The sequence below is a fragment of the Xyrauchen texanus genome, chromosome 49, assembly GCF_025860055.1.
Source record: "Xyrauchen texanus isolate HMW12.3.18 chromosome 49, RBS_HiC_50CHRs, whole genome shotgun sequence".
NCBI classification, from domain to species: domain Eukaryota; kingdom Metazoa; phylum Chordata; class Actinopteri; order Cypriniformes; family Catostomidae; genus Xyrauchen; species Xyrauchen texanus.
Window position 1 is genome coordinate 22,869,134 of NC_068324.1, and position 18,723 is coordinate 22,887,856.

At 38.7% G+C, this 18,723-nt stretch overlaps 1 protein-coding gene across 1 annotated transcript in view; it reads right to left on the reverse strand.

Moving 5' to 3' along the window:
* Nucleotides 1-18,723, reverse strand: part of LOC127640314 (kinesin-like protein KIF15-A) — a 97,998-nt gene that overhangs the window by 67,260 nt on the left and 12,015 nt on the right. Inside the window, exons 9-13 of the mRNA XM_052122780.1 lie at nt 16,222-16,347; nt 16,022-16,144; nt 15,725-15,863; nt 15,517-15,599; nt 15,053-15,250 (exon numbers count right to left, since the gene is read on the reverse strand). Coding sequence (XP_051978740.1) covers nt 15,053-15,250; nt 15,517-15,599; nt 15,725-15,863; nt 16,022-16,144; nt 16,222-16,347 — 669 coding nt within the window. The remainder of the gene's footprint in view (nt 1-15,052; nt 15,251-15,516; nt 15,600-15,724; nt 15,864-16,021; nt 16,145-16,221; nt 16,348-18,723) is intronic.

Consider the following 18,723-nt stretch of genomic DNA (forward strand, 5'->3'; position numbering starts at 1 on the left):
ACCGCAGTTCAAACACAGACACACCCGCAAAAAAACAAACTACGGTCTTAGAAAGATTTTCGAACTGTATCCCCTATGACAAGAAATGGCCCCGGTGGAAAACAATCACGGATTCAGTGGCGAAATATATAGCAAGAGATATGGTGCCCATATACACTGTGGAAAAGCCGGGGTTTATTAACATGCTTAAAGTTGTCGACCCCAGGTATGTGCTACCAAGCCGCAAATATTTTGCCGAAGTTACCTTGCCTCGCCTGTACAACAGTACTCGTGAAAAGATCGCTAGAGAGCTGGAGGGTGTGTCGTTTTACTCCGCCACAACGGACCTGTGGTCCAGTCGAACGATGCAGCCCTATATGAGTTTGACTGTGCATTATATTGACGACTGGACTCTCGCGAGCCGCCTGCCTTCAAACAGCGTACTTTCCCGATGACCATACAGGTGAAATAATTGCGCAGGGGCTAAAAGATGCTTTGACTTCATGGAACCTTGATGAAGAACGACAGCGGCACCAACATATTAAAAGCTCTGAGAGACAATGAGTGGCCCAACCTCCAGTGCTTTGGACATAAACTGCACAACGCTATAGGTAAGAGTCTAATGGCTATGCATTCAAGTGATGTTGATTTTGTTTTACACATGAACAGGCCAGCCCAATTATTACATGTTGTAATTAATGCAATTTAATGAAATCAAAACATATTGCACAAAATGAACATGCATGATTAATCATAATTGTGTGTGTATTATTGTGTGTATGTGTGTGTATGGTGTGTGTGTGTGTATTGTGCGTGTGTGTGTATTGTGCGTGTGTGTGTATTGTGCGTGTGTGTGTATTGTGCGTGTGTGTGTGTGTGTGTGTGTATGTGTGCGCCCTTAGTGTGCATTAATAACATGTGGAAATGTGAAAAAGACTTGTTTTGACACTGACCAATAGTGACACTAAAAATAGTTTTCTTTGTTTTTTCTTTATTTATTTATTGTAAAGAGAATGGTGTGAAAGACCCACGAATCGATCGTGCCATTGGGGTTTGTAAAAAGGCGGTTGCTGCCTTTTCCTATAGTTGGAAAAAAAGAAGAGAGATGGGTGAAGTACAGGCTGAGCTTGGTCTACCCAGTCATCAGCTGGTAACGGAGTCCCCAACCAGATGGGGTTCACGTCAAAAGATGATGGAGATATTTCTTGTACAGGAGAAGGCCATAGTCCGTTGTCCTGGGGTCCGACAAGAAATGCCGTCATCTTGTCCCCACTTGGCAAGATATTGAAGTTTTAGAGTCCGTAAATAAAGCTATCAAGCCACTCCAAGAATTTACAGACGCCCTGTCTGGGGAGGCTTATGTCAGTGTCTCCTACATTAAACCGGTACTGCATTTGTTCAAAACCAATCTCCTACAGCCAGAGGAGGAAGACACCGAACTCACTAAAACAATAAAAAGAAACATAATGCAGTATCTTGATGACAAATACAGCGACCCTGTGAAGAATGAACTCTTGGACATGTCCTCACTGATGGACCCCAGGTTCCGTACAACCTACATTGACCCCGACAAGGTGGAACAAATCAAAAAAAGAGCTGTCACTGAGCTGATGTCTCTGCCTGCTGAAAAAAGTACGCCTCAGCAGCCTGGTCCAGCTGTGCAGGTGTGCCAAGAAGAAGCACATCCTCCGCCCAATAAGAAAATGACTTTAGCTGCTTTCTTCAAGAAGAATGTGCCAGAGCCGCCATCTCACCAACCAGAGGAAGTGAAAGTAGAGACAGAGCTGGCAACCTACCTACTGACCCCTGAGGTTGACCCAGACACTGATCCACTTCAGTGGTGGAAACGTCACGAACCAAACTTCCCAAGGCTCAGTAATCTGGCCAAAAAATACTTGTCTGTCCCTGCTACAAGTGCCCCATCAGAGAGGCTTTTCAGTGTGGGAGGGGGAATTGTTACATGTAACCGGGCATGCCTCAAGCCAGAGGTAGTAGACAGGCTGGTCTTCCTGGCTAAAAATGCATAAAAGAAGAATGTTGAAACTAAAGTAATGGATGCAGATGTTTCATTTTGTTTACAATTTCAGGGATTCAGAACAACTGTTGAAAGTTGTGTTTGCACTTTATGAATACCACTGTTAAAAGTATGTATTTTTGTAATACATCTAATTTTGTCATTTTTGTTACATTTATTTGACCAAAAGTGTTTTATCAAAGAGGGACACACAAATTTTATTTTTTATTTATAGTTTAAGTTATTTTGAAGGTGCATTGTGTCACTGTAAGTTTGAAGTTATTAGAAAACTGATAAGCTAGCTACATTTTCACTGTTTACAATGGCAGGGCCTGCCATCTCGTTTACAAGCATGTTTTGAGGCTTGTTTCCTGTTACACTTATGCCCCAAGGGGACATTAAGATTAAACTGCATAAGGGAAAATCAGAACAAAATAAAGAGTATATTTGTTTTGAGCAATTTCTTTGTCGATTGTAGTTTGTTTTTAAATAGAAATAAAAAAAAATCGATTAAAATCGAAAATCGGGTTTGGTGTGAAAAAATCGGAGATTTTTTTTTTAAGCCATATCGCCCAGCCCTAAGTAGTTGTATTGAGGAGAATATATTTGACAGTCCATTGTGAGATAATAGATTAATAAAGTGCAGTGCTGATTATTGATCATGAGAGATCAAGTGTTCAAAAGTCTGATTATTGGGGGAAGAAGCTGTCATGTAGTCGGCTGGTGCGGGTCTTGATGCTGCGATACCACCTGCCTGATGGAAGCAGTGAGAGCAGACCATGATCGGGTGGCTGGAGTCTCTGATGATCCCCCGAGCTTTTTTCACACACTGCCTGTTATATATGTCCTGGAGGGAGGGAAGCTCACCTCCGATGATGTGTCTGACAGTTTGCACCACCCTAACAGGGCTTTGCAGTTGTGGGCGGTGCTATTGCCGTACCAGGCGGTGATGCAGCCAGTCACGACGCTCTCTACAGTACTGGTGTAGAACCGGGTGAGGATGTGACGTTCATTCCAAAATTCCTCAGCCGTCTCAAGAAGAAGAGGTGCTGGTGAGCCTTCTTCACAACGGCCTCAGTGTGGAAGGACCATGTGATGTGGACACCGAGGAACTTGAAACTGCGGACTCTCCGCCGGTGCTCCATTAATGGTGATGGGGCTGTTCTTTGTCTTTCTTCCTGAAGTCAATCACAATCTCCTTGGTTTTATTGACGTTGAGGGAGAGGTTGTGCTCCTGACACCAGCGTGTCAGAGTGTGCACCTCCTCTCTGTAGGCTGTTTCATCATTGTCAGTGATCAGACCTACCACCGTCGTATCATCAGCAAATTTAATGATGGCATTCGAGCTATGTGTTGCCACATAGTCATGTGTGTATAAGGAATACAGGAGTGGGCTGAGAACACAGCCCTGCGGGGCTCCAGTGTTGAGTGTCAGTGATGAGGAGATGTTGCTGCCCATTCTAACCACCTGGCTTCTGCCTGACAGGAAGTCCAGGATCCAGCTGCACAGTGAGTCTACAAACAGCATTCTCACATATGTGTTCCTTTTTTCCAGGTGGGAGAGAGCAGTGTGTATTGTAGATGCATTGGCATCATCAGTGGAGCGGTTGTTGCGGTAGGCAAACTGCAATGGGCCAAAGAGGTGGGCAGCACAGAGCAGATGTGATCTCTGATTAGCCTTTCAAAGCATTTGCTGATGATGGGGGTCAGAGCAACAGGGCGCCAGTCATTTAAGCAAGTGATTTTGGTTTGCTTCGGTACAGGCACAATGGTTGATGTTTTGAAGCATGTGGGGACTACAGACAGATTGAAAATGTCCGTAAAAACACCAGCCAGTTGAGTCAAAGTTCATCAGAGCTGTGTGAGTCTAGAGCCAGTGGGTGAATTAGCTTGTTCACCATAGCAAAGAGGGCTCTAGGTCTACAACTTGCTTTTTAAATGATTGAGGAAAAGTACATTGAACGTGCAGTGTTGAGTGCTGCTCTGTACTTCATCTGATATTCTGTTAGAGCTAAGGAATGAACAGTGAGGCTTATTTTTCTACAGAGTCATTCAAGATAATGACCCGCACTTTTCAATGCCCACAGTTCAGGAGTAAACCAAGGCGGTGAGCAAGAAGAGGGCACCAGCTTTGTCTTGATGGGGGCATGCTCTTCAAGAGCAGCTGAGATAGCTGAAATATAATTTGAGAGGATGTTTGAAGGACAAGACAGTTTCGAAGAGTCAGAATGCAAGAGTGCACAGACAGAGGTGGAGAATGATGAGGGGTCGACTACTTTTAGGTTGCAATAAGATACCACAGTTTTCTTGTATGACTTACAGCGAGGACAATTGTATTTAATAAAGTTTGTGATCCAAGATGCCAATTTGTGTACCAGTTGTAGAAATATTATTAAGATCTGTGGTACAATCTAAGTCATGTATATGACCATGGGTAGAAAAATTTACACACTGTGCTAAATTGAAGCATTCAAGAACATCATGAGTTCAGTTGTATTTGAACAGTCAGTATCAACATGGATACTGAAATCACCAAACAGTATAACATGAGGAGACACAGCACAGGCAAGCGTGAGTATTTCATGAAGTTCAGAGAAAAAGTGAGGCTGATACTTTAGAGGTCGATAAATCAATAACACAATGAGAGGGGTTTCACCGACAATCTTGAGACAAAAATCCAAAAAGACGTGACATTATGAAATTCGTCAAAACCACTCTCATGCCATCTCGACAAACAGTGTTTAGACAAATATTTGTATCTGTGGGGAGTAAGCACATTTAGTTGTAGAAAGTCATTAGGTGTTTGCCAGGTTTCAGTTAGCAGTAGCTTGTCCAGTTTTTTTATCAGTGATGACTTCAATTAGAATTGACGCTTTGTCCGTTAGAGAGAGACAGTTCAATAGAGCCAAATCCTGAAGAACAAATCCAAAGTGTTTTGATGTGGAGTAGTGATTATTTTTAGTTAAATGCCCCTGAAAGTGAGTTTGAGCACCTTGCCGAAGCAACATCAGTTTTACAGCACCGTCTTTTTATCCAAATAGATGGAATTACTGTGGGAGACGAAGCGATGTACAGACTGGAGATTCAGTTGTGAGCTATGGATATACCGCAGCTGCCAGAGAATTCAGAGTTCATATGTCTCAGTCTAAACGCGGATGGCAGTTTAACACCAAGTCGTGATGTCAGTAGTTGGATTTCGATGACATGAATGCAAAGGACGAGAGCGAGGAAAATAAAAAACGCTTTAATAAATGATATCCAAGACATGTCATATAGAGCAAAAACAGTCATGAGATGCCAGCTAAAGCAGCCACAATCAATGAAATCGCATTAGACAGAGCCCTGCCTAATCTACACCTAACAGTTGATTGAGACTAAAGCTGCGTACACACTGCCAGTGACTTTGTCTGCAGGTCGCCAGTGGCTGGCGAAGTCGCTAGTGGGCGTTCCCACTACTGGTTGCCTAGTAACGTTTATAAATGACATTCACGGATGTCATTCCATTGCTGTTGACAGCGAATCACTTTTCTTACCACTAAAAACAAACATTTTGGAGGGAAAAGACTAAATATAAATGGAATCAGTACATAAAATGCTTTATATCAAAGATGAATGAGAAACAAGGCGTGCTCTTTGCAATTGCGGATGTTTATCTTCTGCGAAAACAAAAACGCATGTCTGTCTGTGTCCACAAAACCATTCAAACTCTGAGTCAGCATGGCGAGTAACACCGGCTGGAAAATTGCTAATAGCAAGAATTAGTCTTTCATCCATCTTATAATTTACTCACCCTCAGGCCATCCAAGATTCAGTATCGATAATTATTGATACATTTTAATAACCTTTTTTAAACAAAGACCAGTAGAAAAAGGTTTGACTTATTAAGGCAAACAAAAAATGTTAAGAGTCAAAAACAAAATAAAATTTAAACCAATATCTTCTTATATATTATATAAAGATTAAATAAATAAGTGTTAAAGAAACTCTCGAACATAATAAATTAAATATTACAAAAATCATTTGGAGGATTTCTCATAAGGCATTGTTGCGAAGTACCCCTCCATTGTGGACTGCTTGTGGGTTGTTTGTTGAGGTGAGGTAGATTTAGGTTGTAGCGGACGACATGCTGCATATTCCAATGGGTGGAAGCAGGTAAGGTGATGAAATAATTGCTTGCGTTTCCATACTTGGCCGGGATGTAGGGCTGGATGATTAATGGAAAAGTAATTCGAAACCGACTTAAATTTTCCCATGTCGGTTATTTCGTTTTTTTAATCCTGTTACTACTTTCCCCTTAAAAGACATACTACCACATGTGTAGTCATGTGTGACTGCCACGTCCAGTCCAGTCAGTGCCATGGAAACAACATGGAGGCCAACACAAAATCAGAGTCAACTGAGCAATAGGAGCAGGTTGTACCAAAGAAAAACACAGTGCCTGACGTTTTGGACACATTTTGGCATCAGTAAAGAAGACACCGAACAAAATGAAGTCAAATGTAAACGCTGCAGAAAAAAAAATTTCAATGACCAAAGGTAATGCCACCAATCTGTTTCAATACTTGGAGCACAATCACATTATAAATATGAACAGTGCAAGGCTCAAAAAAAGAGAGAGACAAGCACCCAGTAACAAGTGCCTCCACAAAGCAGGTGTCGATAGCACAAGCATTTACAAACTCCACAATATGAAAAGGATCCAAGATGGAAAGAAATAACTGACGCCATTTGTTACTACATCGCGAAGGATATGGCTCCCATAGCTACAGTGGAGTGCAGTGGGTTTAAACACCTCGTTAAAACTTTCAACAGAAGATACAGAGTGATCCATGACGACCATATTTTTCCCAAATTGCGCTGCCTCAGATCCTACCAGAAACAGTAAACATGCTAGTGTTTCTTAGCACGAACCTAGAGTAAATACTTGCAAATAGAGTGACAGTACAAGATCACTGAGGGAAGAGATCACATGCAACAGCGATCATGAGTCAGATTCAGTATACACAGCCTGCTGATCCATTAGAGGTGCCCGGTCCAAGCCCTGCCCTTGCTCTTAATCGGCAGTGTTCTATTTACATTTTCTACTATCTACGTTTCACATGACAACATTTAAAATGTATTTTGTTTGCAAAACATGCTGGTTATTTTCTACTTTTGACTTGGCAATATTTAAAATCATTTATTTTCTTTGCAAAAAGTTATTATTCTCTACTTTTTTTTCTAAACTTGCTTTTGCAAACTGAAATGTGACCTTTTTCATTAGACATTTTTATTTCAAGCAATGTGTGCTTTGATTTCAATTATTCGAAATATTCAATAAATAACCATAAATAGTTTGTTCCTTCAAATACTTTAAAATCACAAAGAAATGCACTCTTTCATTAGAAAAAAATATCCCACATTTAAATGTTGAGCATATTTACAGTACAGAACTTGTCAGTGAACTATGAGGGTAAAAAACAACAAAACAAAAAAAAAAAAATAAACATTCATTAATCGTAATCGAGGTAAAATGTTCAAGTAATCGAGATTTTGATTTTAGGTCTACTGGGATGTTTTTCTTTTTTGGAAGGCTTACACACAACAGTGTTCTACTGTTAGTCAGATGTAAAGAAACCAAAAAACTTCCACAACTAGCGAGCTGACATGTCCTTTTTTTATCCTTTTTGGACAAGTCCATCTCCTCATCGCCGGCCGGTATGTTCTGATGTCACATGGCACAGCAACGCTGTTTGCTTGTCAATTGTAGCACGCTCCATCAAGCCATATGATAGGCTGTTTATGATCCAGGGATGGCGCATGCTTGAGGGTTGTTCATGCAACCAAACTCCATGCCCATTTACATGTGCATTTAAGTGAAACTATCAAGCGTTCTATCGGAAAAACATTTACATCGTTATCAATAAAGGTGTACCGTCGATGAATACTTATACCATTTTATCGCCCAGGACTAGATTGTAGCTACCGGTACTCCATTGTTTGACGGTCTAAAATGCATATTTAGGGTGCATCAAATTAATGCTGATGCACCCTCAAATTAATGCATTCTGAACCCAAATTGATTGTTTTTAGAAACAAAACAATACTTCTATACTCTAACTACAAATGTTCACTTCCGTACATCTCTGTGACACATGCTCATGAGAGGAATGACGTAAGCTCGTTGGTAAGGTCACGCGTCACGTGGAGGAGGAGGTAGGAAGCGCGTCAGATACATCTTTACATTTCATTTACATTTATGCATTTGGCAGACGCTTTATCCAAAGCGACTTACAGTGCACTTTTACAGGGACAATCCCCCTGGAGCAACCTGGAGTTAAGTGCCTTACTCAATGGTGGTGGCCATGAGGATCGAACCAGCAACCTTCTGCTTACCAGTTATGTGCTGTAATTTAGCCCACCACATCTTGGATGGCCTGAGGATGAGTAAATTATAAGCAAATGTTCATTTTTGGGTGAACTATTCCTTGAAGATATGCCAGTCTATTGCATACATTGGCAACTCAAAAACAAAGATAATGTTCAGCTTCATTTAACAAACCAAATAGCTTTCAACGGTGTTTGATATATTGCCAAGTGCTTTTCTAGTACCAAATTATCAATTTAGCATGATTTCTCAAGGATAAGGTGTTGGACTGATGGCTGGAGTCTAGATTTGATCAAAAATTACTTTTTTTCAAATAGTGACGGTGTTGTTTTTTTTACATCAGTAATGTCCTGACTATACTTTGTGATCAGTTGAATGCACCTTTGGTGAATTAAAGTACCAATTTCCTCCCAAAACAGAAAATCTGTACATTATTCCAAACTTTTTACCGCCAGTGCATATGCACACACATACACACACAAACGTACTTTCCAGATGCTCAAAAGCTGGCCAAATACTAGCATCTGCATTCACATACTTGCATGAGGCATGCTTCTGGATTGTGTACCACTTGCATGCACAATACAAGGAACATTATCTGACAACACGTCCACAGCGACCCGCAAAATATCAAGTGGAAATGGCAATTATTGCACACATGCAAATGGGTTAAATTGTGTAGTCACAAATTATAATTTTTAATGGCAAATGCAAGCATAACTGTAGCACTGTACAGCCCAGCTGTAAGGCTTTGTAAAAAAATTTAATAAAAAAGTTCACAGAGGAAATTATGTTATCCACCTTAGTTGTAAAAGGATCAACGTTTACTTTTATTTATTTTGCACTTCTCACTGCAAATCTGAAGAAATGTAAATTTACTCTGTACCGTTGTGTTACATAGAAATCTATGGCATTTGTATTCTAAACTTTATAACCTTTAGATCAGGGGTGCCCAATACACATCACGATCTACCAGTCGATCGCAAAGGCAATGCTGGTAGATTGCACAAAATTTAAATGTACTTTAGCTAAATTTTAATACAAACAAATGTAATGTCTTTCCTTCTTTTAGTTTCTGTCTGACTTGCATTGACGAGTAAATATTGACCAGGCGAGGTTTTGTTTCTTCAGTTGCCATGATAACTAGGTTTGCGCATAAGCGCCTTCCAAGCACTTCTGAGAACAGAACGCGAAATTGCGATGCTACTGCCCGGATTAGGCAAAACCGTCTGATTCCATTCAGTTTTGCCTAATCCGGGCAGTAGCATCGCAATTTCGCGTGCTGTTCTCAGAAGTCCTTGGAAGGCGCTTATGAGCAAACCCAGTTGTCATGGCAACTACATAAACAAAACCTCGTCTGGTCAATATTTACTCGTCATCAGATTAAGGTAATTGCCCAGGCTATTGTAATCTATTGTGCTGTAGGTGTTTTGGGTTTAGTGTTAAAACTGAATGATATCAACATTGAACAGTATTATATATTTTTTTTATTAATTAGAAGATAAATTCCATGTAGGGATACATACAGTAGTCCCAACAAGCATTTTCTTATTTTAAATGAAACTGTGTTTTTTTTAGTTGGTAGATCTTATTGAGATGGTCATTTAAAAGTAGATCATCACACAAAAAAGTGTGGGCACCCCTGCTTTAGATGATGTCTTAATATTTAAGACATCATGATGGTCATTCTGCCACAGGGACACTGCTCATTATAGATCAGGACAGAACTCAATTTTATCAAGCTACTAGGCTACAACAATAGTATCCATGCTTTTTATTTTATTAATTTTTTTTCTGTAGTGCAAGAATGTTGCCAATATAAAGCAAGGCACTAGCTACAACTTATAATAACCGCAAGTTCACTCTCACTGTATGGCAATGTACGATTGTGTGGCATTCCAACTTGAAATTAATTTTGAAATCATAATTGTGCCACATTGCCATTATTAATTATAGGACTTTGTATTATTTGATTCCAACTGTATTTAGTTGTTAAAAAACTACAGTGTTATCAGAAATATTGAAAAAGATTATCTAGAATTATTGACGCTATTTTGAAGTGCCATGATAACAATATTGTGCATGTTATTTACCGTGATATACTGTATAACAGAATACATCACATACCTAATTCACAGTAAAGGTAGAATTATATTTTGGTTTTACCAATTAATCTGTGCAGATAGTTGCTTTTTGAAAATTTCAATTATTGGAATAAATATTACAAAAAATCTATACAGACAGAGGTGAAAAGAAAAAATAATGTGGGGATTTGCTGTAACTAAATGTTTCATTACTGACAATACTTATCTTTACTTTGTTATCCTCTTTAATACATATTTTCATTAGATAATCAAGTGTTCAAAATTGAAGCAAGGACATGCAAAGAAAAAGTTGATTCCCATCAGCATTCATAGTCTCCAACTTCATATTTTGTGAATAATAATTAACCTTATAATTAATATAACTCATTATTACACAGCTCTCTGGAATACTCAATTCTGATTGGTCAATGGTGCCATCCAGCATTCATATGTTGCTCTGTAGTAACCGTACAAACGGGAATTAAGACGTATCAGACCGCTTATCCGGGTTCTGCGAGCCATCTGTCCTGCTTCTGCTAATCTAATTATTTAAACTCACATCAATGTTTCACATCCATTTATTTATTGGCAAGTAGTCATGTTATAGGCCGATTAATGAGTCAGATGGTTATTTAAACACCAACAGAACTCTGACACAAACCGGAGATTGATTGCATCTGTTCAGAGATTCATTTCTTCTCAAATTACATCATTTCAACGCAAATCAATTTTTTTAATTTCCAGAATTGTAACAGATCAAAGTAAGTCATTTCAAAATAAGAGTCCCTAGTGTGTTTTGAGCAGTGATGGGAGAAAGGTGCCATCCGTTGTCAGCCAGGAACAAACCATGGCACCTTTGTACAATGGGCATTTTGGGCTAGTTTAAAGTTAGCAGTCAGGGTTTTTCCTGGGTCAAAAATGGTTTTCGGTGGTGGTCAACGTACACATTCATCACGATGCAGGTTTTTTCTTCTTTCATAATTGCAATTAATATTTAAGGCAAGTTATTGCATTTCATGTTTGTAATGAATAATATTTATATTTGATCATCTGAGGATCTAGTAACTTCAGAACTCAACTGAGTTTTTTTGCTTACTTCAACGTGCGGTGGGAAATGAACAAACTTAACACCTTTTTTCTACAGGGCTAGTTATAATATTCATGAGTAAACCTTTTAATGGATTTGGGACTGTGCTTCTATAATATGTTTGTTTCCTACTTCATTTCAGATATTGTTTTTCTTTTATCAGACTCTTAATAATTTAGAATTCCAAACCAGGCCAGTTTTTTCCTAATATCATTAGAATTAGAACAGGAAATGCATTACAATATCACACTTTCTTCATAATTTATATTCTACATTGTAGCCTACTTGCATTTGTGTTTACCATAGTCAAGACCATGAATTGCTCCTCAGTGGTTAGGTAGTCTTTCTTAAAAAAATAAACTGTTTATATTTTCTAAAGAAAAGAAAAAAAACAACCTAAACACTTTGAAAAACATAACTTTAAATAACACTACCACAGTTGTAATAAAAAAAATCTATTTAAGTTTACTCTGATGAATGTAGGTAGAGGTCGACCAATTAATCAGCCAATTTTTTGCATTTTTTAACATAATCGGCATCGGCCAATATCCAAGTATATCTAGCCGATTATTAGGCAGGCGCATCTGTGGGCAGCCTAGTGTTGTTGTGGAACACGTGTTCGACGCACGCTGCCTCTAGAGTCATTTTCCAGCAGAGTGAGCAGACCTCATCCAGTGCTAAGGAAGGAGCTAAGTCCCTTGGAGAAAACGGTAAGGATTACATTTGTATAACTCCTTTATATTTAATTAAAAACTTTTGATATGTTACTGCCAACTTCAAGAAAAAACGCGACAAACACGATAAGTGACATGACGTTCGGCTACTTTGGATATTGATAGCGTAGTTGAAGTTGCATTATCACAGCAGAAGGGTTGCTATCATGTCACAATAAGTAAGCAAAAATTTTGCAATTACAGACAGTGAATCAGAGACTTTTATTTGTTCTGTTTGTGTGTCTTATATTTGAGAGGGTTGTCACTCAATGCAGAGAAATAAGTAATAAAAAAAGATACCAACGCACTATAGGCTAGTGAAGGACTGGCTTTGGTAAGCTCGGAAGTTATCGGTTCTGCTGTCGGTACTGGAGAAATTAAGAAAATACATTTATTATTGCTATAAAGAGAAAGTTATTTTATAGTTATTTTTCTAAGTATAATAATATGAAACCTTTTGTCTGTGATGCAATTTAGCTATTCGCAGTCAGAGAGAGAGAGATCTCTCTCACGTGGTGCCACAGGGAGCACAACACGAGCCCTGCTTAATGAGTGACAGAACTAAACATTCAAACCTGGTTACACTTAGCCTGGTTACACTTTAGATCTGTGATATTAGTCTGATTTTATTTTAGATTTCGCCTTCCAAAGATTATAAAAAGAATATTTATACATAAGCTGCATTCTGTCTAGCACAACTTCCTTCCCTTCACAGCGGTTGACTGACATTTCTCCCTAAAACTCAAACTTAACGTCAGAATCAGCACGATCGGTGATTGTTGTAAAATGCAGTCTAGCTACTGTTGCTTAATTGCTGGACGCGTTTAATAATAAAAAGAGCGCAAGAGATACCGTTCTCAAGGCGGCGCGCGCTCCGAAAGGGACAGCAATGAGACAAGCAAAGTATAGGCTACTTTGGGTTTCATGTGCGTGTCTAAACAATCAACTATACACAAAAATGTCAAAACGACCGGCTTGGAGATTCACTTAAACACAGTTTATGTCTTAAATGGATGTAGTTATGGAAATAGTTGGGAGAAAATCTGGTGTATCAGGAGCCTATTAGACTCGGTCTTAAAGGGGAAGCAGTCTAATAAACATGATGACGATTGAGTCATTACTGCGAATCAAACAACAAAAAGCAAAGAGAAAATCACTTACATCTCTTGAATGAATAACTTCTGCATTAATAAGCATTAATCTATGATAAACTATGCAGTGTTATTTTACAATTGATTACTTTATTAGATTTCTTTTTAGACCACACCTGAACAGTAATGTTAGTAGACCTTCCTGAAATTAAATCACTGTGCCAATATAACGTTTATCTTTGTTTAATATATATATATATATATATATATATATATATATATATATATATATATATATATATATATATATAAATAACAAAAAGAACCGTTAAGAATACCGTTAAAGTACTGGATCGAAAGCTGTATCGGTAGTAGTAATACCATTAAAACCTTAATGATACCAATCCCTAGTTATGCCTGTGCTTCTCTTGGATGCTCTGAATATTGGATTACGTGTCTGGATCGCCCCTTAATTAAAGCTGCATTTGGATCTCAACCTTCGTGTCTCGGAGCAGTTCGTAACCCCTGCTTCGTTTATTTAATATATTTGTTATACATTATTTATACAATATGTTTTTACATTATACATTTTTAATTTAAGTGTACAAGTGCAGATTGGTCAAGTGTTCAATAAACGTATTTGTTGAGAAATTTTGTCTATCTTAAGTAATTATTTGTGTTACATTTTATCTTTCAAATAAAAGGTTCAAATAAGAGGTTAAAAACAAGCACATATCGGCCAAAATAAATCGGCAGCATTTATCGGCCATCCCGGATTTAAAAAGATCGGCATCGGTCTGACAAAACCCATATCGGTCGACCTCTAAATGTAAGTAAGGGTGTTGATGTAAAAAGTCTTGTTATTGTTGCTGGTGCAGGCGTTTTCTCTTTCCCTAATCAGTGATGTTCAGAATATCAGAGCTGTTTGACATGGTTGAATTGACCCACAGCAGTTTAAAATAGAAAATCGTAAAGTAGAATTCAAATGGTTCGTAAGAGGTTTGTTATGTGCCATGATATCTAGGGAAGCCCAGTTTACTCACGCATGAGATCCGCTCTGCGCTATCCTGTCACCGGATCTCATATATTGAGCGAAGCCCGGTCGACTCGCACGCACATGCTCCAGTATACAGTTGTATGACAGCAAAGAACGCATCACTTGCACGAGAGATTTTCGGTGGATTGTGCGACACGCCAGTGATACCAGTTTTCAATCACTCCGCACACATACGCGTACCACATTAGAAGCATATTAAGCACATCTTGCTTTTTGTCATAATTATTTCGGCAGCCCGAAATTCCACTTAGACGGCCACCGAAAAATTTTCAATGCAGGAAAAACCCTGGCCAAATCTTAAGGGCCAAATCTGAATCCCCCAGAGAAAGGAAAGACTAATATTTGTTTTTCTATTCTATAAATAGATTTAAAACTATCAGCAGATTAATCGTTTATCTGCTTTCTCCACCAGTTTAGTTATCGGTATCAGGAAAATCCACTCTCGATTGACCTGTAGTTGGCAGTGCACTTTGAAGCGAATCATTCTCAGATCACCTTCAGAGATGGTTCGAGTCTGAAGCACTTACATTACACTACATTACAGAGAGATAACATGCACATTTCATGCCATTTCTTTAATCATTTACATGGCAATGCATGAATAGAAGTGTGCAATGACTATGTCTAGTACCATTTGTATTATTGGGTCAGATGTATTACCTGATCACGTAGCAGCCGTATCTCCTCCTGCAACTGCTGAATCTGCTGCTCAGGTTCTGATCTGTGGCCCGTCTGTAACTCTTTCTTCAGCTGAGCGATGTGATCGTCTCTAAACTTAAGGATCATGCGGTTGGACTGGATGAATTTCTCCTTCTGTGCCCAGGCAGCTTGCAGCTGAGACACTTTCACCTGAAGAGCCTGAAATGCAACACTAACGTTCATGGGAAGAACCTGCAAACTCTCTATTGTAGATGTCTAAATAAAACTTGAAGACAACATGAAATGCAAATCTGTCAGTGAAAATGATCAAATGGATGTGTATGACCACTTTCAGAAAGTAAACAGGGTCAATTTTGATTTCCTGTTTTGTTTGTAAAATAAATAAATAAATAAATGGCTACACAAGTCAGTGCAACTTTGACACTTAAGACAACACTAAAAATTAAAAAGTAAAAAAACACCACCTTCTTCTCCTCCTGTCCTTTCTTCCAGAAACGCATGGCCTGAATGAACTGCATCTTATAGGAAACCTCCTTATCAGACAGACCTGCAACACAAACATCAAATTAAACTAGAACTGACAAATTTCACTCGCTGTTATTTAATTTGTCTGAACAGAATTACATCTGTATGAACTCTGTAATGTGTGTGTGTGTGTGTGTGTGTGTGTACCTGTGTGTGCTTGTTGGTCTGCTGGTATGAGCTCTGTAATGCATGTTTGTGAAAGAGCATTTGCGAGTTGCTCCTTTAGTTTTTTCACTTCCGCTTGAAGCTGCCTGACGTTCCCCTGAGAGTCCTCATTCACCATAGCCTACAGAAACACACACACACACACACACCTTAAAGGGTTAGTTCACCCAAAAATAAACATTGCACCATTTACATTTAAAATCCATTTTGTGTGAACAATTCCTTTAAAGTGCATTGAGAATAAAAGACAAGTTTGGATAAAAGATTCTGCTGTTCCACCTTATTTTTGATGAGTTTAGCTCTCTGAGCGAACTGCAGGGTGGAGAGTGTCTCTCCGAAGCACTTGGAGCCAGGATGCACATTAGCGATGATATACGTCTTAGCGTTTCCTCCCAGGGAGTCCTGAAGACATACAGAGCAGTTAAACATGATCCACTTGTCTACATGCATTCAGAGAGAAGTTGTTAAAGCATTCTCACCCTGAGAAGGAAGGTCAGTTTAGAGTCTCTGTAGCATATGTGACGATTCTTTCCATTGGACACATCCATCAGAGCCATGATCACCTGACCGAGACACATCAGTGACCGGTTAATGCTGCTTGCCTCCTAAAACACAAAGGTACAAGATTACAACTTGTGCAGTTACAGGTCATTTTGAAGGCTTGTTTCACACTGCAAAAACAGGTTTGTGTTGTGCTTTCACACTAACATCAAAAAATGATCACATAGATGAAAATGAGCAGTGCAAGTGTATTTTAATTGAAATGAAAATAAAAACAAGAGATTGAAAAAAGAAAACTATACTGAAAACATAAATAGTTAAAATTATACTGAAATTATAGTTAGAAGAAAACAAAACTATTTGGAACTACAAATAGTTAGAAAAATAACTTGTGTACTGAATATACATAAATTGTGTGTATGTAAACGTGTATTTTGTGTATTTATCATATACAGTGTATTCAGAAAGTATTCAAAGCCCTTTATTTTATTTTTCAAATTTTGTTATGTTGCAGCCTTATGCTAAAATGCTTTAAATATTTTTTCTTCACATCAATATACACTCATACCCCATAATAAAAAAAAGCAAAAAACTGATTTTAAATACATTTACTAATTTAATAAAAATAAAAACAAACTGAAATATCACACTGAATATTCAGACCCTTTGCTATGACACTTGAAATTTAGCTCAGGTGCATCCCATTTCTCTGGATCATCTCTGAGATGTTTCTACACTTTGATTAGAGTGCACCTGTGGCACACTCCATTGATTGGACATGATTTGGAAAGGCACAAACCAGTCTATATAAGGTCTCACAGCTGAAAATGCATTTCAGAGCAAAAACCAAGCCATGAGGTCAAAGGAACTGCCTGCAGAGCTCAGAAACTGGATTGTGTCAAGGCACAGATCTGAAGAAGGCTACAGAAATATTTCGGCTACATTAAAGTTTCCCAAGAGCACAGTGGTCTCTATAACTCTTAAATGGAAGTTTGGAAAAGCCAGGACTCTACCTAGAGCTGGCCACCTGGACAAACTCAATCTGGGGAGAAGGGCCTTGGTGAGAGAGGTGACAAAGAACCCGATGGTCACTCTGGTTGAGCTCCAGAGATCATGTGTGGAGATGGGAGAAACTTGAAGAAGGACAACCATCACTACAACACTCCACCAATCTGGGCTTTATGGCTGAGTGGCCAGACAGAAACCTCTCCTCAGTGAAAGACACATGAAAGCTCACTTAAAAAGTGAAAATTTGAATTTTTCTGAAAAATAAAAAAAGCTCCTAAAGTACTCAGACTGTGAGAAACAAGATTCTTTGGTCTGATGAACTGTTTGGCCTCAATTCTAAGTGTCATGTCTGGAGGAAATCAGGCACCGCTCATCACCTGACCAATACCATCCCAACGGTGAAGCATGGTGGTGATAGCATCATGCTGTGGGGTGTTTTTTGCAGGCAGGGAACCGGGGGACCTTTTCAGAGTTCTTGACGCAGCAAAATACAAAGATATCCTTAATTAAAACCTGGTCCAGAGCACTCAGGATCTCAGACTGTGCTGAAGGTTCACATTCCAACAGGACAATGACTCCAAGCACACCGCTAAAACAACACAAGAGTGGCTTAGGGACAACTCTGTGGATGTCCCCAAGTGGCCCAGCCAGAGCCCAGACTTGAACCCAATCGAACATTTCTGGAGAGACTGGAAAATGGCTGTCCACCGATGGTCCCCATCCAACCTGACAGAGCTTGAGAGGATCTGCAGAGAAGAATGGCAGAAAAATCCCCAAATCTAGGTGTGCAAAGCTTGTTGCATCATACCCAATAAGACTTGAGACCGTAATCGCTGCCAAAGGTGCTTAAACTAAGTAGGCTACTGAGTTAAAAGGTGTGATATTTGATATTTCAGGTGTAATATGTGATATTTCAGTTTTTTCTTTTGAATAAATTTGTAAAGAAAATCTGGTTTTTCATTATGGGGTATGGAATGTAGATTGACTTTAAATCATTTTAGCATAAAACTGCAACATAACAAATTCTGAAAAAATGAAGGGGTCTGAATACATTCTGAATGCACTGTGTGTGTGTGTGTGTGTGTGTGTGTGTGTGTGTGTGTGTGTGTGTGTAATATATAAGCTACACAAAATAAAGCTAGCAAAGCTACAAACTACTAAAAAGAAAAATTTGTTAAGCCAAGCTAAAAGCTATACTTGAGAGAAAGTAGCAAGTTACACTAAAAGCTACACGTCAAAAGTAACTTGCTACTTTTGTTTTCAACCAGATGCACAGAGCCTCAAAGACTTTTTCATATCATGTTTATCAAAGCCATGGTATAGCATAGTACAGTATAGTGCAGGGGTCGGCAATGTATGGAACAAGTTTGGTTATTAGCAATAATTAATAATTATCAAAGTTAATTATTAATAATTAAAATCAACAGAACACTGATTAGAATCAGCATTCGCGTATTAATCCTTCAAATCAA